Genomic DNA, 23,867 nt, shown 5'->3' on the forward strand with positions numbered 1-23,867 from the left:
TCTCCCTTCTGTCTGTTTGCATGTTGGTGTCATTCTCTGATGAGATGTCTCCAAGAAGGGGAATTACAGCCCCTAGGAGCTGCCACACCTCACTCCTTCCAATTGCAGCTCCAGAGAGGAATTGATACTATTCTCTCTGGTCCAAAATGTAAAAATTGCAGAGTAGAGTCTAATTAGGTGAACTTGGGTCAGGTGCCTCATTCTAGGCCAATTCACTGTGGCCAGGGGATTGGAGGACCATGAATGGCCCATCTTGATAACCTGGGGTGTGGAATTTCTAAAATCTTCGTGGCTTCCATTCAGACCACTGGGTGAGAGTGGAGGGATCAGGAATTTTGCCAAAGGGGTGTTGCCGTTCTGTTCCTGTCAAGGAATGCAAAACATGACAGCCATGCTGAGGGCTCTGGAAACATGCGGGTGCCTGAGGAACAGAGGAAATAACCTGAGGATGTTTAATCATAGAATTATAGATTTGGGGGCTAGAGTGAAACTGAGGCTCAGCGTTGTCAAATGACTTGCCTAGAGATTCCCAGCTGGTTAGAGACAAAAGCCAAGGCCTCTGACTCTGAAATCGGTTTCCTACACTATTCTTTGCTGTCTTCCTAAAGAAGAAAACACCAAGGAGAGACATGATAATAACCTTCAAACAGAGGGACTGTTCTGAGGAAGGAAGAACGGTGCTGTTTGATGCTGCTAGGAAGGGCACATTAGGATTCGTGGACAGTGGCAACTGACAAGCAGAATTCTACAAGATTTAAGGAAGAACATTAATACCTGGAATGGCTTAACAATGGAGCAGGCTACCTCAGGAGGTGGTGGCCAGAGGCCCTGTCACTAACCCTTCAGGCAGGCTAACGTTGGATAAACATCTGCCAACCATGCTGAAGAAGGAATCCCTAAAGCCCTTTCCAACCCACAGACACTGAATTAAAAGCCTGGACCGTGTTGCTTTGTACTGTTTTCCTTCAGCTTCTTTCCCAATGATAATACCAACAGCCACAGCAGCAACCACCACCACCAGTTGTGGCATGTTTACAGTGTTAAATACTGTGCTAACTGTTTTACAATGATGATCTCATTTAATCTTAACCTCTGACATAGAATCTATTATTATCTCCATTTTGCCGGTGAGGCCCAGAAACATTAAGTTACGTGCCCAATGGCACGTGGAGCCCCAGGTTTGTTCCCAAGCCCCTCGTCTGCATTCAATGGCAGTCCTATTTTTACAAAGTCTCTCTCAGGTGTTCTCAAAGTCTGATCCTCAGAATACCTGCATCAGAACCATATATTTTTGGTTTTGATGTAGGATCAAATAGTTTGAACCTCATATTTTTGTAAATATTCATGTTCCTGGGCCCTACCGGTTATCTAATGAACCAGAATGTCTGTGTGGAACGGACTAGGAATATGAATTTTTTAACAAATCCCCTGGGTGATTCTGATGGGCACTAACGTTTGAGAACCACTGGTCTAGATCTTTCAAAGGAAAGCTGGTGGGGAGATCAGATCCTGAAAAACCTCCTATTTATGTAAGCAGCATAGACTTTGCTCTGAAGGCCATGGGGAGACACTGAAGTTTCGAAAGTCAGGGTCTGACGTGATCAGAGTTGATTTTCGGTAAGTTCAGTCTGGTGGCTGTGTGGGCAGGGCTAGAGGCTGGAGAGCAATCAGGAGGCTATTGCATCCTTCAGGGCAGAGGCAATATGGGCCAGAGCTGAACAGAGGCGGTGGAAATGGAGAGGAAGGGACACTTTGAAGGGGTGATGAGCAGGCAGAACCAGCAGGACTTGATTGGTTCTTGATTGTGGAGTGGAGGGAGAGGAAGCAGCCTAGTGGGTGAATTCAGTACCTGAGAGCAGAAGATGCTGCTGTGGGGCCGGCGTGCATTGAAGTCAGAAAATAAGAAAGCACTGTCAACAGGGTGGTGGGTTGAAAACTTCATAGAGGTGATAGCACTGAAGTAGAGGGTTGTCTTTTAAGAGGCGTTGATGAGAATGGGAGGGAATGACATCCCAGGATGGAGGAACTCCATGGGCAGTGCAGAGGGGTAGGAAAGCACAATTTGGGTTAAGAAGTGGAAGAGGAGGAATAGTGGGGGGAGAAAAAGGTTATCAAAGTCAACTTGAGTCAGTGGGATAAGGGCCTTCAATGTTAGGATAAAGAGCCTTGCCCTGCTTATCTTAGAGGGCCTTTTGTTGGCTGGGGGAGCAAAATAACGAAAATGACATTTGGAGAGATTGTTTCAGTCCAGCTAAAGAGCTGACCCTAGTTTTTTTTTTTTTAAGATTGGCACCTGAGCTAACAACTGTTGCCAATCTTTCTTTTTTTTCTTTTTTTCTTTTTCTCCCCAGATCCCCCCAGTACATAGTTGTGTATTTTAGTTGTGGGTCCTTCTAGTTGTGGCGTGTGGGATGCCACCTCAACATGGCCTGATGAGTGGTGCCATGTCCATGCCCAGGATCCGAACCGGCAAAACCCTGGGCTCCGAAGCAGAGCACACGAACTTAACCACTCGGCCACGGGACCGGCCCCTGACCCTACTTTTTGAGGCAGCCTTTTCCCCAATTTCAGTTGGACATAGAACTAAACGTATAGAGATCCTACTTAAATGAGAAATGGAACCCATATGACAACCGGATTTTCTGATAAAATATTATAATAAATTTCCATAGGCTTGTGTGAGTATTTTATTGAGATAGCATCAGTTGCTAAGTTCCTCTGACATCTTATCCTTGCCCTTTGATTCTTATCTCCAACCCCCATTTACCAGCAGTAACTAATGTACCTTAGAGATCTCAGGTGGTGTGTTTGCACAGGCCTCTCTCCAGCGTGGGTGGGGAATGATGGTTGGCTGGAAGGAGCAGTGTTGCCTACTGAATAAACAGTGGAAACCCCAAGGGGTGTTGGGATGGAGTGGGGTTCTTCGCTTCTAAATCTGCAATGGCCACCTGGCACATAAACAGAGGGGTGGTCAGTGTATTAAATAGTTCTGGCCAAGCAGCCACACCCTGCTGGGGTGTAAATAGCATGAGAACTATAGTGCTTTTGTGAATACTGTGAAACGCCATTAGGTTCCTAAGACACTGGGGGAAGCCCTGTCTTTTGTTTCCATCCTTTACCCCACCGTCCAAGTCCCTCCTCTTTAGATTCTAGTGCCCGTGGTTTCTCCTGTCTCTGGACTCCTGTGGAACTCATTTACAGGATCCACAGATAACACTCATGTCTAATCATTTCCTGAATTTGTTTGGCTCTCAGCTAGCGTGTAAGTTCCTTAGGAGTAGGGCCCACATGTTATCACGCCATGGGATTCCCCATCGTGCCCAGCACAGCGTGGGCACCAGAGATCTGCGTAAATGCTGTCCTCTTAGTTGATTGTTTGGCTGAAGTCTTGGAGCACAGATATTATAGTTACTTTTCAACTGAAGCAGCTTTATGACAGTGATTCAATTACTCTCTTCCAGTGCTCATCAAACTCAAGACACAGAAACCTGTTATGGGTAGGGTCACAGTCATCATCTGTCACAAATGCACATTGACTGCCCACATCCTGAATTGTTGAGGAAAAAAAATGCTTTCAGAACACTCATGATCTAAATAAGGAATCAAATGCAGTTTCGTATTTGCTTCAGCTGATCCTGCTGCCCTCCTGTTAATATATATTTATTAAACACCCACAGTGAATTTAGTGAGGACTTAGGGCTATGTTAGACGCAGCGGAGGCATTATAGATTCTGTAGAAAACGTGGGCCCTGCTCTCGAGAATCCTCCCCCGCTAAGTTGGCGTGTGGGCGTTCATCTGTTAATGGTCAGTTTCAGCATCTGGGTGGGTGTTTCAGCCTGTCTGGTCTCCCCGTGGCCCACCCGGTGTTGTCAGAACCGGCTCCCTAGTTCTCCACTGCTGCATGGGGTCAGGACTTGAGCACAGAAAAGGCAGTTAAGAAGGCTCTGGATATGAAGGAAATCAGTTGGCTGAGGCGGTAAGTCTGAGATTTGGAGTCAGGTGGGCCAGGGTGCTAGGCGTGGCTCTGGTAACCAGCTGTGAGTCTGGGGGCAAGGCTCTTTGAGGCTCCATTTAGTTATCTGTAAAATGCAGTGAAAATGCCCTCCCCACAGTGTTATCAGGCAATGTAACTGAGATCATGAATGGAAACACATGCCCCCCTGTTCTCCCCCCGCCCCCCTTCACCCAGGCTTGTGTCTGCCTTTCTGTCAGCTGCGTTTTTCTTCCCTTTTCATTCTCATAGCTACTGATTTGTTTTTAAATCTTAATCATTTCTTGTCACAGAAACTATATACTTTATTTTATGGTAGTCTTTTTTTAAGTTTTAGAAATCTCTTAAAAATTATAAAGGTAATACATGCTAGTTATAAACAATTTTTTCTAACAATCAGAAATCTGAGAGGAAAAAATGAAACTATTCATCAGCTTCCCTAAATCCTCATTCTCTTCCATAGAGGGAACTATTATAAACGGTTTGGTGTGTATCTTTCCAGTCCATTTTTATGAATTTACAAAACACATTTTTTTCACCATAAATAGAGTCATCGTGTACATATTTTTCTGTGACTTGATTTTCTCAATTAATTGATCCTTTCTGTGAATTTATAGCATATAACCACTTGGAAATTTTTTTGTGAAGTAGATTATGGTATACACTTTGTTTGCAGCTTGCTTTTTGTCTTAGCTCAAAGACAGCTCCTAACTGGTCTCTTGTTTCCATCTCATACTCTCCCGCCCGTCCTCCACTAAACTGCCGAAATGATTTCCCCGAAACTCAAATGGGGAACCATTGACCATAGGATAAAGTTCAGATTCCTTAAAATGACAGTACAAAGCTCTCTGCCATCTTGCCCCTGCTGACTTCTGCAATGTTATTGGACTATTTCTTAGATTTTTTTTTTGTTAGTAGCAGAACCTCTGAACAAAACCTATGTATACCCCCAATGTATTAAACAGGTGGATATGGAGCTCCTGGGGTTAGCATGTACATATGTGGGGTCTCTAGACCCCCGCCTGCTCAGGCACCCTCTCTGTCCCCCAGGCCCCATTCTCTATCCTGCTCCATATTCTCAGGGCATGTTAATCCTTCTTGAGATCAGCCTCAAGAAGTCAGAGATATATATAAACCTTCTGAATTTCTCTCTATTCATCGTAGGCCTGCAACCCAATTCTTGCAATAAGCTGCTTAATTCACACCCGTGATAGGTTTCTGTGTCTTGAGTTTGATGACCACTGGAATGACCACCCAAAACCACGCTGGGATCATTTTAGATTCAACATCGGTCATCTAAGAAACTCTGAAAAAAAATCAAAATATAAATAACTCACAAGCTGAATTTTGTGGCTTTTGTGGATGTATTTATTTATATTTTTCAAAAGCAGTTAAGTCTACAGCTCTAAGATGCTCAAAATGACATTCTTCGCTTCCTTTGACCACAAAAGCCACATGTCTGCATCATTACCAGGAGGCTGTGTCAGGGAGGTTGCCATCTTCCTACTGATCTTTAAAAAAAGCAAAAACAAATGAAAAGCCAAGAACTCTGGTGTGGTTGCAACGCATATATGGGTTAGGCTCTTCAATTCTTACAAAAAGATTTGAACCTAATCTTCAGTTTGTCTTGTTAATTGGCAATGTGGCAATCTGTTGGAGAGTGTCACCTCAAATCCTCTGATCTTTGCTTTCTATGATCATACTTAGGTTTCCAGTTTTTACACTTGGTACATGTTTTTTCTAACATGGAATCTGTTTCGTTGGCTCTTATTTTTTTTCCAGCCATTTGAAAGGTCTTAAATTCTGTCTTAAATTCTGCCACTTATGCCTCAGAATTTTTCTTAAGATTGCTGACATGGGCTTATTGATCTTTGAATGCATTGGGATGTTCTTTTTGATTATTTCTACACACCCTTCCAGGTAACTCAGTGGCATGTATCTCCCTCCTCCCTCTCCCATGGTCTTGTATAGTGGGACATATTGTACAGTGCAGCCTGCCTGCTCCCAGATCAGACTTTGTTAATGGATCAAGCCATCTTTTCTCATGGAGCTGGGATTGGCCTCAGCATTGGTCTCACGCAGGGTTCTAAGCATCCATCCCCGCTCCACTGGAGTTGGCATGACTTGAGATGAAACCAGCATCCATTCCTGGTCCAGCATCTTCCCCACATGTTATCTCACTTAATATACAAGATTTCTCACTTCTAGGCATATAGGATATTTTGTCAACTCTTTGAACATACCCCTCCACCCCAGCTCATGTTATCTGACTAGCTATATCAATGCTCTTGAATGGAAAAGAATAACTGAGAACCTTCAAGAGCTGCCTTTTCTTGCTTTTCACAACACCTGACTATTAGGAGCATATGGGGGAGCTTTCCTTTATCATTTGGGGTGAAATTCAGCCATATCTCCTGAGTGGCAGAGTTGCACTGAGAAAGTCAGGACGTTTTCAGAAATCTCAAAATGAATATCCTCTGGTGAGGTCTCCTAGATCTCAGTAACAAAAGTGAACTGTCACCCATCAGTCTAGTTTCTGATCTCCAAACTGGGGTCATTAAAATGAGCGGCACAGCCATGGGATGGGCATCATCTCCTATATATGGACACAATCTCGAATGTTTATTCAGAGAAAATGTGTTAAAATTTCCCTGACATTTTGTTATAGAACATCTGCCGTACGATGGAATTAGAAAACTAGAGATCTTGAGATCTTGGATGAGGTCTCACTGATCTTTATGAGACACAGCTCTCAGCGTATGGTGACATCTAGTGCTCAATAAATATTTGGTGAATGATTAAATGCATGATTGGAGTATCACTACATTATCGTTTGGCTTTAATAAACAAGATCAAATTATTTGGCTCATGGAAAATGACTTAATTTCATTGTCTCAATTTTCAATACAACTGAATGGCCCAATTTCTAATACCGTAAATAGCAAGGAAATAAGATGTCATAGGAGTGATGAGATGGGTGCTCATTAGTTTGTTAGTGGAATTAGTGTCATAAGTAGATTTTTTTTGTCTTAGTGAAATTTCAGAAAGGTATCTTTCCTTACCTTTTTCTAAATCTGAAATGTATTTCCAACATGTACAAATGCTCAGGGGCTCCTGTGGCATTGTACTCTAGAATACGAAAAAGTTAGACCTCTTGGGTGGGGATATTGTATCCTTTTATCTCTGGCTTACTCTCCATTACCATAGCATATTCCCCGTGGCCTTCAGTCACATTCACAGCTGAACATCTCCTCTTCAGTCAACAGGTGAATCCTAAAAATTTCAGGAGATTTGCCAGTTGCACAATGAATAGTCAGATAAACCCTTGTTTTATTTTATTTTTAAAAATATAATGCCCAGAGACAGCCCTAATGGCCTAGTGGTTAAGTTTGGCGCTGTCACCACTTTAGCAGCCCAGGTTCATTTCCCAGTCATGGAACCACACCGCCCACCTGTCTGTCAGTTGCCATGCTGTGGCAGCAGCTCGCATGGAAGAACTAGAAGGACTTACAACTAGAATATACAACCATACACTGGGGCTTTGGGGAAGATAAAAAAAAAAAAAACAGGAAGATTGGCAACAGATGTTGGCTCAGGGCAAATCTTTCCCTGCAAAAAATAAAAAGAAAAAAGAAAAAAAATACAATGCACATATCCTTTTTGAAATTAGCAGAATTTTCTGCCCTAGCTCAGGGTCGTTATCTTGGGGCATCTTTCAATAGATGGTTGTCCCACTTATGAATAAAGCTTTGTTTTGATTTTAACAATTCCTAGCACAGGGCCAAATCCTTAAGACTTCAGCAACATGCTGCCACCAGTTGAGGGAGAAAGTGTATGGTGCTAAGTGTCTAGAAACCACTTCAAATGCCTGTTTTTAGAACCTTATTACAGTCTGTTTAAATGTAGTTTTTCAAAATAGATTTTTAATGGTTATCTTCTGAATAGCTTGGATTTGCAACTGAAGAGAAAAGCAGCTCTTTAAAAAAAGGTACATTATATCAGAGGGGAAAAAGTTGTATCTAATTCTGTGTGATGGTTGCTATGGTGATGATTGAATGTAAATTTCAGTTTATGTAAAACCCTGCTAAGGTTTTGATTAGAGGCCAGAGGCAATGCTTGGTGTCAGTTGGTGAAGTGGCTAAAAAGCATCTATTAATGGGGGGAGGGGGAAAAGGATGGGGTCACACAGCTCTCTCCCTACCCAGGTATCATGTCGGCACATGCTAATCTCATAATGGTGAACAAGGCAGTGCAAACTAGAGCTGGGAATGAAAAATGGTGCTTCTCTTCTCCTGTGACAGTTTCTTCCTGGAGGAAATTGAAGGCAAGAGAGCTTCCTCAAGAAGAGGCAGCTCTTGCAGAGGTGAACTCCCACGGGCCAGTTTCATTGGTTTAAATAGGCATTTGGTTGTGGGAAGGGAGATTTAAGCATCAATGTAGCTGCTTAAAAAAAAACAAACCCTGGTGGAGGGGTTAATCACACCATGTTACCCTAAAGCTTCAGCCACTGGAATTGTAAATCCACCTGGAGAGCAGGCTTTTGTCTGTTAAATTAAGTGACTTAATCTAAGAAGGAACGGTGAAGTAACCAGCTGATTAGGAGCAGGTGTTTTTATCTAACTCTTACTCTCTAGAGCTGCTTGCTTAATTCTTTAGTATCTATATGTGGTTACTCTAATAGTAGCCCCCATATATTTATTTACTATTTATGTTTGTGTGTGTATATTTTTTAAAGAGGATAAGAGTGAGAAAGCACACCAATTGCTTTCCATTCGTCCTGCCTATAGAAACATGGGTCTTCAAGTCTCTGGGAAAAATTCCAGGTCATCGCTGCCCACTTGGTTAATTGTAGCCCAAGGTAATGAAGACAGGCATGGTCAGTCTTGGCTATGGGCACTCAGGATAGTTTGCAGTGTCTCAATTTCAGTTGCTGTGACCCATGTCCTAAATAAAATTGGGAAGCAACTGAATTTGCCTTTTGATAACCTTCCAGTTCTTTTTCTTTCAACTTTCTCCATTATGACTTGCTGCTCATCATTCCCCTGATTCAGCATCTTCATGTCACCCACTCTGACTGTGGAGACACCCTAGCAGAACCCTCTTTTTGCTCAAGTAGAAATTTCTCAGTTCCCAGAATGATCTTTCTTTTCAGCACTCTCCCAAACTTAGTCAAAATCCCTTCTCCAAAGTGGCTGGTTTCAGCATAGCATGGAGAAGGTAATTGGATTAATGGTGATTCTTTAGTGGTCATCCTTAAAAGATTTAGTGGATGGAGTACTGGGGGCTCTGGTCTTAGATTCCTGTCCAGATTTTCTCTGACTTGGAGGCATATACAGAAGTCAGATTCAAATTTGTTGTGGGCTGAATTGTGTTCCCCTCCTCCAATTCATGTGTTGAAATTCTAGCCCCTAATACCTCAGAATATGACTGTATTTGGAGATAGGGTGTTTTAAGAGGTAATTAAGGTTAAAATAAAGTCATTAGGGTGGGCCCTAATCCAGTATGACTGGTGTCCTCATAAAAAGAGATTAGGACCTAGATGTGTGCTTGCGTGAAGAAAGACCATTTGAGGACACAGCCAGAAGGCATTCATCGGCAAGCCAAGAAGAGAGGCTTCGGGAGAAACCAAACCTGCCAGACATCTTGATCTTGGACTTCTAGCTTCCAGAACTGTGAGAAAATAGATTTCTTTTGTTTAAGCCACCCAGTCTGTGTTATTTTGTTATCGCAGCCCTAGCAAATGGATACAGATTTATAGATAGATAACATTTATATGTAGCTGGGTAGTTATTACACTGAGTGGCAGAAGCACCTTCAAAATTATCTTGATCTAGGGCCGGCCCCATGGCCGAGTGGTTAAGTTCACGCGCTCTGCTTCTGGGGCCCAGGGTTTTGCCCGTTCTGATCCTGGGCGCGGACCTAGCACTGCTTATCAAGCCACGCTGAGGCAGCGTCCCACACAGCACAACTAGAAGGCCCTACAACTAGAACATACAACTATGTACTGGGGGGCTTTTGGGAGAAGAAGGAAAAATAAAAAAAAATAAAAATCTTAAAAAAAAATTACCTTGATCTAGTTTAATAGGGATGATCCTAAATTCTGCTCTTAGGTCCATAAAAGCAGTTCAACTAGTATAGCATGGTAGAAATCCAGCGTGGCATTAACTTGTGAAAATGAGCTGCAGATTATGGTTGACCACTTGATTGATACGGCACCGGCAGTGTTTTATTGCCACTGAAAACTATTACAATATTAAGCTACATTAATAAAAATATAGCTCGCGGGGCTGGCCCCATGGCTGAGTGGTTGAGTTCATGCGCTCCACTGCGGCGGCCCAGGGTTTCGCCGGTTCAAATCCTGGGCACGGACATGGCACCACTCGTCAGGCCATGCTGAGGCGGCCTCCTATGTGCCACAACTGGAAGGACCCACAACTAAGAATATACAACTATGTACCGGGGAGCTTTGGGGAGAAAAATAAAAATAAATAAATAAATAAATAAAATCTTTAAAAATATATAGCTCCCCAGTCTTGGAATGTTGAAATCTCACTATATTTTGTGAAGAATCGTGTTTCATTCTGGGTGCTGCCTTTTTAGGAGGAAACTGACCAACTAGAATATGTCCAGAGAAGGACAACTAGGGAGTTTGGAAACGTGTTGTAAGTGCCGTTTTGTGGAAGGGTTGTGGCTGTATCCTGAGTTGCAGGGTAAGGGAGAACTCTGTCTGAGGTGGAGGTTCCTGGGAGGCAGGAAGTTCCATCTTCCGTCCTGGATGATGAGTGCAGTCGTGAGTGCATGACACCTCGCTGGGGATGGTTGTTGTACACATGACATAGGTTGGAATAGTCCGAGTGAAGGGAAGACTTTCTATTCCGTGCTTGGGGGAATACTTCTCTTTTTCTCTGGACCTTGTTGTGTCTGAAATGAACCTGCAGCTGCCACAGCCATCTAGCTACCAACCTGAGAATGAAGCGCATGCTGAAGATGACAGAATAGGGAAATGGAAAGAACCTGGGGCCTTGACGATGTTGCTGAACCCTCATGGCAGCCCACCCCAGCCCTCCCAACTGCTGGACTTGCTCTTCTGAGAGTAAATGTCCTTATTGTTTAAGGCATTTTGAGTTGTGATTTCCTTTACTTGCAGCAGAACCATCTTGACAGATTCTACAGGCTTGCGCTGAAGATAAGGATGAGCTTTCACAGAGAATTCCAACTGCCCATCGGTGGAGTAAACCCTTTCAAGAAGGGAGGTTTTGTCACTAAGTATTCACATAAAGATTGACTATGATAGAAAAAAAAATCTTTTATTGAATGGAATTTTGCTCTAAATGCTTCTTAAGTGTCTTTCAAACCCTCATGATCTAAGATTCAAAAATAATTCTTACTAAGGTGTGAGCAACCATGAAGCCGAACCTTTCCCCGGGGCATTTGCATTATCCCCAGCGTGGTAACTCCCATGAAGCTTTTCTTAGTAGAATGTGGAGGTGGGGGAGGTTTTTGTGCATGAGAGCCTTCCAGGTGCTCCTTGCCTACTTCATGTGAGTGAGCCATTCTCCTCTTCCCCCACAGGGGTCTGTGTCTGGCGCCCCCGCTTTTGGAAGGTCGCTGACCCTGACCAAAGGGGAAATAAACCATATTGTGACGGCTGGATTTGCAAAACACAACATACAAAGGGACTGCAATATGGTGGAGAGGAAGAGTGAAAAAGAGCAGGGTCTTGTGGACTGTGAGCTGTTGGTGGGGGCGGCACAGAGGCTGAGGGGAGTGGCGGACAGGTAGACACAGTGTCTCGAGGACTACAGGGAAGCAGTTTTCAGTCTCTTTTAACCCACGCTCCCTTTTGACAAACGTCCCCCTTCCATAGTTCACATTATAAAAATAATAGCTTTTGAATTTTAAAGTATAAAATTCTAATATAGTGTTGACTATACTTTAAAAACTACTGTTTCTCTGTTCTAGTTCGTCACTCTGACAGGACATTGGCAAACACTCCCGCCTCCCCTCTGAGAAGATACGAAGCCCAAGGATACATTTTTCTTGATCTTGATCCTGATGTACATTTCTAGTGGTTTCTATAATTAAATATAATGTAACAGTGAAAACTCTATTTTGCCCTCGTGCTTGTGACTCGGAACCAGGAAGTGTGCGCACACGCTGTGTATCTCATACTACACATAACTAGACTGGGCTTGTTGGGGAGAAGTGTTCCCAGAAGGTCAGAGGGCCTTCCTGAGAATGTAGTTGGCAAGACCATTGGGGTGTCACTCACAGAGTGTCAAACTGTATTGCTACTCTGTCTTAATGCAGAGGAGGACAACTGGGAGTGGGGAGGTGACACAGCCCGGCCAAGTGGTTAATGGATAGTTGATCTGAGGGTAAGGGTGTGATTTTGCCCAGCTTTTGCTTGAGGGTATCACTTTGTAAGAATGTGGATTTGCAAGGAAACAAAACAATTGATTTTTCAATTAGTGAGAGGGATAAGTGCCAACGAGAGGCAGAGGTGGAATGAAAAGGCTAGTTACGAAGCTTGTAAATATTTGGATGTAATGTGACAGGAAATCTCTGTTGCAGGCACTGGGCATGTCGGGTGTCCGGCTGGCCCAGCACTTCCCTAGCTCTGCCTGGGGAACCAGAGGAGAAAAAGAAGCCACGTTCAGAGGGTAGCTCATTGCTTCTGTTGGAGGCCACATGAACAAGCGGCCAGCCCGTTTACTGCTTTGAGGCTTTTCTTCTGCTTCAGAGAGTGACCTCCTCCCCGTCACATAGGACGGCCCAGTTCAGCTTGGTCGGGAGGTTCAGCCTCAGCTTTCTAACCTCGGGCTGAAACCAGGCAGCTCAAGTGTTGGATTCCAGCTCCCACACGGAAATTCCCTGGAAAAGTCCCTGTAAAATGGAGACTATCCTGGAAAATACAGTTTGATCAGCTTTGTTAAGCTGTTAATTATTAAACAAAATCAATATTTTTTAGTTTAATTTTGACTTTTTTCAGTTAGAACTGAAGGTCATTTCTCCAAAGACAAAAAAAAAAAAAACCAACTCAGAAATCCTAGCATGTGTTTTTGGTGACCCTCTGGGAAGTGGGGGTTGGAGAAACAGCCTCTGAAGTGGTAAGAGGCACCTGTGGGAGAGGTAAGAGTGTGGTTTCTAGTTTGTCTGGGGGCTCCTTTCCTTGGTGGTTCTCAGTCATTACTGCCATCAAGGCACAAGGTCAGCAAGGCTGGGAGAGGCCCAAGCCAGCTGAACTGGGGCCACAGAAAGCTGTAATTGCCTTGGGTCATAGCCAGCCCAACAAGGGGATACTCTGTGAGTCTAGTCAGATGTAGGGCCCAGAAGCCAGCAGTAGCCTGGCGATGACCACTACCAGAAAGTTGGCCAAGGTCCTTTTTGTTTTTTGGTTTTTTTTTTGAGGAAGATTAGTCCTGAGCTAACATCTGCTGCCAATCCTCCTCTTTATGCTGAGGAAGACCAACCCTGAGCTAACATCCATGCCCATCTTCCTCTACTTTATATGTGGGACACCTACCACAGCATGGCTTGGCAAGTGGTGCCATGTTCGCACCCGGGATCCGGACCCACGAACCCCGGGCCGCCAAAGCAGAATGTGTGCACTTAACCACTGCGCCACCCAGCTGGCCCCCAGCCAAGGTTTTAAAAAAACAATGAACGTTTCAGAGACAAAGGCAAGCAAGGTGCTCAGAATGTATGCAGCATAGCAGTGGTGTCTCTCAGAGCCCAGGAATCAGCCTGTTCTTGGGGGGAAAGGATGTTGACAACACTTTCCTTCAAAGGCAGACAGCAGGCTGGGGACAGGCTGAGGACACTGCAGATGAATCACAGCAAGTCGAAGAGAGGAGAGGGCTTGTGGCTGGAGATGGATTCCGGCACAATACAACCCGCCTTGACCTCCCACCAGGAAGGAGCCAAACTAGAAAAGTCCCTATGACCTTTCATTTGTAGGCAAACTGGTTTGGTTGTTTGAATTGTGATACTGCCAAACCCTGGTTCTAGGCTTATGTCCCATGTCCCTATGGTAGACTCACAAAACTCAAATACCAGTATGCAATGGTGGGGTCTGTTCCTTGTTCTGATTGCTAATGGAAGTACTTCATTACTAATAATAGTAATGGTCAGGGAAATGGCAGCTGCCTTTTACTGAGCACTTGCTATGTGTCAGGCACCGTGTTCAACAATCACAATCCCAAGAGGTTGGAATTACAGTTTCCATTCTACAAATAAGGAAAATGAGGCTTTGAGAGGTTGAGTAACTTGTCTAAAGTAAGCTGGTAGTAAGAGGCGGGATTTGACGTAGATTGTCTGGAACCCAAATCCATGCTCTTAAGGACTACTGTGTACGTGGCAGCCATGAGAGTGCACCTGGCAGAACTCCAGCTGCCAGGAGTGGAACTGACCAAGGGCCTCAGGGTCCATCACGGCGTTTGATGGAAACCTTGCTTCCCACAGGCTGCTCCCGGCTGATAACTGAGCATGGCAGGGTTGCTATAGCAGGCCGGCTCCTGGAAGACATGGGACTCCTCCAGTGGCTCGAGGACTCCCTGAGAGGCTTGCAGAACTTTCTTAAGACTGTTTTGGTCTAGGATGCTTCTACTCATCCTTCCTCCACTTCTTCTTCATTCGGGCTCAGGCCATCCGATGGTTCTCCCAGCATCCCTCCCCATTTTCCGTCACAGGCACTTTCCCTAATAAAATCCTTGCATGTTTAATCCCATTTTAGTGTTTGCCTTTCAGAAGGACACACAGTGTGTGCCATGCCGAATTTTCACGGCAGCCTGGTTCTGCCCACTAGCATAAATTTGGGGAGCGGTTAGTCAGTTTCCTGCTTCTCTCCAGATTCCATACTAAAAGGCACAAGGCACGAAGGCTTGCCGTGGTTCTCTCTGTGTTGTATTTCCGCCCCCTGCTAGTAACTTAGGTGGTTGGTCTTATCTCATTCATCGATCATTCATTCATGCAAGAAGCATTTATTGATTTCTCACTATGTTCTGCACTCTGGGGATCCAGAGATGAATGTCAGGGAATCTGCCCTCGAAGAAATCACAGTCTAGTGGAAGAACAGTTTGGTCAACAGATAAACAACACTAACTGCTGACTCTTCAGTGCTTACTCTCTGTCAGGTACTCTGTGAAGCATTGTATATGAATCAACATTATATACTTACAACTGTTGTATGAGATAGGTCGTATTATTATCTCCATTTGCACATGGGGAAACTGAGGCACTGAGAGGTAAATGGCAGATAATAAGTGGCAGAGTTGGGGTTTGAATGCAGGCAGAGCCCTTGTGCTTACTGCTTTGCTATACTGCCCCTTGCCAGGCTGCTTCCTCTAAGAGAGTGTGACCATTCCTGGGGAAGTGCAGACTTCCACTGCAACAGACATTCTGAGCAGCTTGGTTCCCACTTCAGAAATCCATATCAGCTGCCACAGTGAGAACAATCTCCCTGGGGGATCTGGTGGGTATAGGACTCCTGTTTTGTTGTGGAGGCTCATGGCTCACCTCTCTTGCCTGGGAGTAGCTGGATCTCTGCTGTTTCTTGACTCCGTGGCTGCCTGGAGCATCCCTGGGCTGCCTGACACTCACTTCCTGGTTCACATTTGATTGTCTAGCTCTGGACTACCAGATGCAGAGGTACGCTCCTGCCCATTTCTACATGGAGAATCATTTCACAGGAATTCCCATTCAGTAAATGAATGATAACAAAAATAACAAATACTTAACTTTGTCTAATACTGTTAAGATTTCAAAGGGCTTTTGTTTGTTTATCACTTAATCCCAACAAGCCTGTGCAGCAGGCCAGGCAGGTATAAATATTCTCATTTTAAAAGAGAGGAAATTGAAGCTTAGAAAAGTCATGACTACCCAGTAAGTGGTAGCGGTGGGACTTGAATCCAGGCCGTCTGTGGCTTCATTGACTGCACTCTTACAGAACCCCTCAGTAGCTGCGTTTATGTTCCTGGGAAATATTATACAGTATCTTTAGAGCCTTGCCCTTCGTGGCCCAGGTTTTAATTTTGGGGGGTAATCAGAAGCTCCTGCGTGAAAGGAGTTTTTATTTTGAACCATAGTTATTTAAGCAGAATTTGGAGTGCCATCTTGTTGTTTTGTACTTTTTTTGAGCCGATCACTGAGGAGAATTGTGCCCCCACCCCAACTTGACCATACTATCAAGCCAGATACAGCGTTTCAGGGTGAGGTGTGAAAGTTATCTTTCCTAAGAAGAGAAAGTGAAACTGACCAGTCCAATTTCATAGTTTCAGCTGGTTAGAATGCTAACGGTCAGCAAAAGTGGGGGCGCGTCAACACCATCTCAGCTTTAACTGGAAGTTTGACTGTGTTCTAGGCAGAGTGGTAGCCTGAGTGGTAGAGAGACGAAAGGAAAGGAGTTTTCTTCACAATTTCCTAAGCTGGGTTCTATTATCGAGAGTTGCCTTTGGCCTCTCAGTTCTTAGCTGGGTAAAAATAAACTGCATTTTGTGGCCTGCCCCGCACAAAGCCCATTTGTCTGTCCTCACACCAGTAAATCCAGACATCAGTGTCTGTTAGATTAGAATTGATTCCTGAACCAGGAAACCAAGAAGAGCCTGTTTAAAGACTAATTATTAATGGCCTCCTTACAAGCCTGTGTCTTGCCTTTTGAACGAAATTTACATAGAGAGAGGAAGCATATTTATAAGTGTCGGAAAGAGTTGAAGAAAGAGGAAGCCTTCACGAGGGCTGTGGTATCTCCTGCTTTGTTAGCAACACTGGGGTTTCCTGAACGATGAAACAGGGGCCTGTGGGCCTCCAGCCATGAGAGCCCTGGTGGAGAGCTTGCTCCCTGGCAGTGGCCTTTGGAGTGCAGGTATGGACAGTGCTTCTTAAGGATCTTGATAAACTTGGCCAGCACAGTGTACTTGGTTGGAGCAGCTCCTGAGATGCTGGTCCAGGATAGAGATGGGTTTCCGTGGAAACTGTTTCGCGTGGTGGGGAGCAGATTTTTTCCCAATCCTTCCCAGATTTATCCCAGAGACTGGTTAAGGGAACTTCAGTCTATGGCCAGGAAGCAGCTCTTCCAGGGGAATTATTTCCCTGTTGGGGTGATGTTTCCTGAGAGTAGCTATTCCTTCAATCTGAGAACTGGATAGGAGACGGGAACTTTGAGTTCTAAATGTGGTTCTACCATTGAACCAGCAGCTGATGACCTAGGGCCAGTCAGTTCATGTTCCTGTGCTCCCAGCTTTCCCTTTGCAAAATGGAGATAGTCATAGCTGTCACACGTGCCTGGGGACGCTGGAAGGAACAAATGAGAACAGATTAAAAAGCTCTGAGGCACTGGATGGTGCAAGAATTCCAGATAACCCTGGGCTTCTTGGATGAGAATGGAGCAACTTGGTTCTAACACTCAGGAAAGCTTCCTGAAGGTTGAACTTGGAAGAAGATTGGAGGGTGGGAGGGCTGCAGGCAGATTTTATCATCCGGGGGACAAGGGTGAGCTCCCTCTCTCATTGGTTGTCGTGACAGCCTCAGCTGTGGGGCTATTTTTGTTTAAGCTGAAGAGCGTGTAGGGTGAGTTGGGGAGGGGAAGGGAAGAACCATCATCCTTTGCTTTAAAACAAAACAAAGCAAACACTTTGAACAGTTCATTTAGAGCGAGTAGGTGGAGGCTGGATAAGGGTGTCAGAGGCCTGAGGTCTCCTCTCCTCCACTCCTCCTCTCTTATCCTGGACTTTGAGTACCTTGAGGAGGGCCAGGGGAATTCTCTGGTAAATGAAGGAGAGACGGTTCCTTGTCTATGTGAGCTGGAAAAGACTGAGGTTGATGTACAGTAGATTCTTGACCCAGAAGCCTCTACCCAGCACTGCAAGTTCACCGATGTGTAGTGAAACCAGGCAGCTTCAGGAATCTGCAGCTGGCATGGAGCATCTGGATGGCAAAGCAGGTTGGATGTGAAGGTGAGCCAGCCTGTGCTGGGAAAGTCAGCAGCACTGCCTGCCTCAGAAAGTCAGCATGGGCTTGTGGGAGGAGTGGATTCATTCTTCCTTCCTCCTTTCTATTCCTTTCTCCTTGTTTCTGGGGAGGCAGAGTGGCCACCATGAGTTTATTTAAAGTCTGAGTTGGGGATATGTCCAAAGGACTCTACCTTACCTTTTTGGCATCATGAAGATGATGATAAAGGTGACAAGGACAATGATTGATGTTACTTTAATGGACTCACACTAACACTGCTAAATAATTGTCACCTCCTGCCTCCCCTGACTTTAATGCCAGTAAGACATGTGGTGGTTAAAAGTCTGGCATTCTACTGACCCTCTTAATATCATTCTGACTGATGACTCTATGTGACTTTGGGGCTAACCGGTGACTTGTGGGTTGGTATGCTTGTCACTGTGTTGGGAGCTTTTTAAATGAAATGGGTTAGTTGGATGGGAAATTCAATACCCATTAACCAAGGTGGGTGAACAAGGGGGAAGAAAGACCCATGTGTGATGACTAAAATGAAAAAGCACTCTTGATGTTTGCCGGGAAGCTGGGGGGGTGGGTGGGGGTTGTTGAAACTCAAGATCTGAGTCCCACCATTGCTAGCTTCTCGCCTCCCCCCATGAACCCACATGAATTCGCAGTGGAGCAAAAGCTCCGTCATTTGGAGTCACACATTTGGAATTTGGGGACAAGGTCAAGTATGAAGTCTCCCTTTGTGCTTTCTAAGGACACCATAATAGCCATAAAACTGATTTTCTAAGCTAATAGAGATTGTGAACAAGATAGACAGGAGAAATGTTTAGCCTACTTAAGAATCATTTTTCTAAGCATTTTGTGAACCATGCATGCTTGTGGTATACTTTCAAACATCAGGTTAATTGTAGCATCTTATTTGCTGGTGAAAGCGAACAGAGCAGGATGTTGGCTTGGTAACACTTTGTTAGCCACTAGTTTGTGTTATTTTATATACTTGAAGGCACTGCTTGCTCAGGGTGTGATGGGTGGTCAGCCGCTCACCTCAGTTCTGACTAAGATTTACAAAAGAGCTGATATATCCTGTTTGTGGCCTGGAATTATTTCAAAAACAAGCAAAGAAAATTTTTCAACTTTTAGAAAAATACAATTACATTTTCAATCTATATTTTACAGAATTTCTTTTTCTCATGAATACTGTTTGCTGACAGGTCTTCAATAAACAGACCGAACTCCTTAAATGGCATTCAGGGTCCTCTCTGACACCCAGGCTCCCCTGCCCCTCCCCCCCATAGAAGGTGACCCCCCCCATGGCGTCCTGTAGCGCAAACACATCATTTACTCTCATGCCTTTGTGCCCTTAATCATACCTTTATCTCTGCCAGGAAAATCCTTCCCACCCACATGTCAGCATTTTCTGTGCTTTTCAAGGCCCTTGTCAGTTCTTTGGGGATGTCCTTCCTTCTTTGATCTTCTGGTTGCCATAAACTGTGTTTTATAAATCCCTGCTTATGCTTCGTAACGTTTTGTTTTGAAGTTATTCCTGTTCTCATTTATCTCTGGAAGTTGGAGAGAAGCTGTTTCTCTCCTGTGTGGTCCCCCACCATCAGTGAGGACAGAAATGGTCTCACCCTTACATTTCTTGGGGGGCCTAGGAGAGGCTTTGAGTATTAACAAATACTCATAGATACATAGATAGGCAGTGAATATTTGTTGAAGGAATAAAGGAAAGAATTACAAATTATTTTATTAATTAAATGGAAAATATGCCTTTTTCAGAGAAGGGTGGTCTCAGCATCCAAATGCTATTTGACTTAATTAAAATAAGTTAACTCGTCTTCTTCATCCTTCAGGAAGGTTTTCTCAACTTCTCTAAACTTCTGTTGTATTTTTCATGTGTCAGCACTTTTATAAACACTTAGGAAGATAACTCATTTTGGTTAGTTGTGTTTATGGCCTTGTCACGCAGGTTCGTGCTGGCTGGTAAGCTATCACATAGTCCTCTGTTTTTTCACATCGAGCCTCATCTTCCCAGTTCTGTTATAAGCTCCTTAAGGCCAAGACTATGGAGGATGCCCCTGGGACCTGTGTCATACATGTTTAGTAGACACTTGCCAGGTGATTAGGAAGCTCAGGTTCCATAACATTTTATGCCTGGCTTTGGGGTAGATGTTGTTTTATGATTTCATCATCGTGGCTTCAGTAGGATGGATGAGAATTGTAATAGCTGAGAAATTTCATCCTGGGTGGAAAAGCCTCCAGAAGGTTCTCCAGACCTCAGGCAACTCTCTATATTCCTGCCCCATCTGTGCGATGGTTAAATTGGGTCACCCCCACAGGATACAAATGCAGAGGGAACATGGCCTCTTGCTTCCATGGACCCCTCTACCTAGGTTGCTTGGCTATTCATTTCTGCATTCTTCCAAGAAATCTTTGACTCTTCTTCACTCTTTCTTTTACCGGCCACACTGGAAATCTTGAACACAAATTGATGGTCTCCTCCTACTTCATTCTAGCCAGCCCAGAGACGCACATGGTCCTGACTGTCCCCCAAGACCGTTTCTGTTTCATTCCATTTTTGGCTAGATTGGTGGAAAGCTCTTAATTCTCAGTTGAAATTTATCTCCTTAATTTCCTTCTCTGTTCACTTTCTTTTTCCTTGTCATCCAAAACTCAGAGAAAATAATTCAACATGTTTGTCCTGAAGATCTTCTTCTTCCTTTCTCACCCTCGCTTTAGCTTATTTTAAAAATCACTAGTAAACTTGGCTTAACAAAACGGAAGCACTATAGCATAATTCAGCTTTTCTCAAACTTCAGTCATTTGAGAATCATCAATATGGTTTTGGTTTATCTTTTTTAACCGCTTTTTAAAGATTTTATTTTTTCCTTTTTCTCCCCAAAGCCCCCCAGTACATAGTTGTATATTCTTCGTTGTGGGTCCTTCTAGTTGTGGCATGTGGGACGCTGCCTCAGCGTGGTTTGATGAGCAGTGCTATGTCCGCGCCCAGGATTCGAACCAATGAAACACTGGGCCGCCTGCAGCGGAGTGCACGAACTTAACCACTCGGCTACGGGTTCAGCCCCTTTTTTAACCGCTTTTTGAGATATAATTCACATGCCATGCAATTCACCCATTTAAAGTGTAGAATCCAATAGGTTTTGGGGGTATATTACATTATCAATTTTTAAAAATTGTGGCAAAATATGTATGACATAATGTTTGCCATTTTAACCAATTTTGAGTATACAATTCAGTGGCATTAATGACATTCACAGTGTTGTGCAACCGTCACCACTATTTCCAAAATTTTTCTGTTGTTCTAGTAATGATATTTTTGTCAATTCATATTTTTTTATTTAAGTAAATTTATTTTAAAAGGAAACTTTGCCACCCAGTATCTCTTGATATAAAAAGAAGGTAACTATAAAAATAAACGCAATAAAAACCAAATAGTGGGGACCAGCCCCGTGGCCGAGTAGTTAAGTTCGTGTGCTCTGCTATGGGGGCCCAGGGTTTCGCTGGTTCGGATCCTGGCCTCAGACATGGCACCGCTTGTCAGGCCACACAGAATGTGCCCTGCCCCACATAGCACTACCAGAGGCACTCACAACTAGAATATACAACTATGTACTGAGGCACTTTAGGGAGAAGAAGAAGAAGAAGAAAAAAAAAGATGGGCAACAGATGTTAGCTCAGGTGCCAGTCTTTACAAAGAAAAAACCCAAACAGTGATATTAACTTCTACTAGATGCTCATGCCTACAGAAGCCTGTGGGATTAAGGCCTTGTTTTCTCTGGGGTGCAAAGGGAGATAAGCATGTTAAAGAGACGTTAAAAGTCATCCTCTTACCAAACCGAGGCTTTCTTCTTGATGGAAGTGGGATTGAAAGAGTTGAAAAGGGACTGCTTTCTTGCTGTGCGGCTCAGTGTCACTGAGCATTTGCCATACACTTTGGGATCGTCTCCTGCACCCCAGGTTATGGGACCACAGTGTGGGAAATGCTATCAGAGGGCTTGAAAGCATGGATTGGGAGGCCAAATTTCCAGTCCACAGTGTGCACTGTGTGACTTGGACAACTTACTTAAATTTCCTTGGTTTTCTCATCTGTGAAATGGGCAGAATTATTGTAGTTGTGATAAAATGGAATCATGTATGTTAAGGGTTTTGCCTGGTTCCTGGCATATAGTAAATGCTCACCATTGGCAGCTGTGGTTATTTTTAAGAACAATCTTTGTTTATACTTTTTCCAAAGCTTAGCATTACTTTGTAAGAGGAGTTAGTTTGTGTACTCTGAAAGAAACTCTCCAAGATCAGCAACCACACTGAGGCCCTCTTTACCAACCTGTCCCACAGGATATCAAAAAACTGCAGTCCCATCTGAGTGCCAGACAATGTGCAGGGAAGAGGCAGTAAGCACTGTGGTCTGAAAACTTATTTGGAAAGTAAGAGAGTGCAGCCTTGGGTCAGGGGCCCCTCTAGCCTGCGGGACCCTGGCTGGTTCAGTTGGTGTTCAATGTCTCTTGACTTAAACCCCATCCTTGGAATGTGCCTGTTGACCCTGGTGGCAGGTCACAGCATACCTATCCAAGGTGGCATTGCTCAGAACAAGGCAGCACCACCAGGCGTTGATGAGCAAAATCTCGCGTCATGTCTTATGAGCTGCAGTCACAACCTCAGACCAGGAATAGCAAGTGACGCTGCTTCCTGCCCTGGACCACATCCACCAGGGAGGCAGGGCACACACCTGGGGGTGCATTTCCGCTCTGCCCTTTGCTTGCTTGGTGCATGATCTTGGCCAGGTCACTTCAACCCTTCAGGCACAGTATTTCCATCTGTAAAGGGGAATAGGATATTATTTCCTATCTCACAGCGTTGTTGTAAGAATTAAATGACATTAAGACTATTGAGCAGTCACCACGGTATTCGGTAATTAACTTTTATCATGATCACTGTTAGTAATAATGAGTCTGTCATCAGCGCTGTCACCGGTATGAGCTGCTCCATGTGGCTTGGTGTGGCTCCAAGTGCATACATATACACATTTCATTTAAAATTCATAGGTTTTTTTAGCCTAAATATTCAATAGACTCCCTTGTAAAGAAAAAAAAAATATGAACCTTTAGTATTGACAGATTATTTTGATGTTGTTTAAATATGTATAAACATATTCACCTCCTTATGCTTCTTGTTCTTTCCCAACTCCGAACGCAAAACAAATAACCAAGACACAAATATAGGTATAAAATAAATCAAAGGCAAACTGGCGACAGTTGTTTTGTCATAGGCGATGCTGGTTTACTGAAGCAGCTTCGTGAACACGGCACGAGGCCATGGTGCTCTCTGAGGCTGTTGAAGGGCTGCAGCCCCTTGTGTCATTTTGGGCCGTGGATCTCCCAGCACGTTTCTCTGCATGGAGTAGTGTATGGGGAAACCTTCTTGTGTTCACTTGGCACAAATGCCTCATGTATGTATCATCCTGCCCCCTCTCTTCTTTCCTCGTTAGCCCCTGACATTCAGCATAGCATGACCTCGCTGCAGAATGATTGCACACACACACACACACACACACACACTCTAAATGCAGGCACCACAGTCCTCTGGCAGGATCCAGTTATAAGATGGTCATCCAGATAATCTGGACTGTCTTTGCATCCCATTTTTTAAAGGCATTTTCATCTGAAAGAAAAGCCCAAGCACAAATTCTCGTAAGGATTATGTCTGAGGACTTCTGGCAGATGCCAGTTTAAAAAACATTGATTCACATCCTGCCTAGATCCCCAAAGTATTCAAAGCAGCCTCCAAAATTAAACACAATATAGAAAAGAGAAATAGACAAGACCAAGGGCCTGAATGAGAGTCTAACAGTGGTTAAGAACCAAAACTGTCACTGAGCAACCTGGCAGCAAGGGCAAAAGGTGA

General features: G+C 44.1%; 1 protein-coding gene across 4 annotated transcripts in view; it reads left to right on the plus strand.

The window, feature by feature from the left end:
* The window catches only part of PIK3AP1 (phosphoinositide-3-kinase adaptor protein 1), a 112,082-nt gene that overhangs the window by 23,132 nt on the left and 65,083 nt on the right, over nucleotides 1-23,867 (plus strand). Inside the window, exon 1 of one of the 4 annotated variants that reach the window (XM_070223587.1) lies at nucleotides 16,781-16,854. The exons of 2 other annotated variants lie outside the window; for them this stretch is intronic. In XM_070223587.1, coding sequence (XP_070079688.1) covers nucleotides 16,803-16,854 — 52 coding nt within the window. In that variant the 5' untranslated portion in view covers nucleotides 16,781-16,802. Of the gene's footprint in view, nucleotides 1-16,780; nucleotides 16,855-17,544; nucleotides 17,945-23,867 lie in introns of those variants that run through there. One more of the 4 variants, XM_023641721.2, reaches the window with a different exon arrangement.

This window comes from Equus caballus, chromosome 1 (assembly GCF_041296265.1).
Source record: "Equus caballus isolate H_3958 breed thoroughbred chromosome 1, TB-T2T, whole genome shotgun sequence".
Taxonomy (NCBI): domain Eukaryota; kingdom Metazoa; phylum Chordata; class Mammalia; order Perissodactyla; family Equidae; genus Equus; species Equus caballus.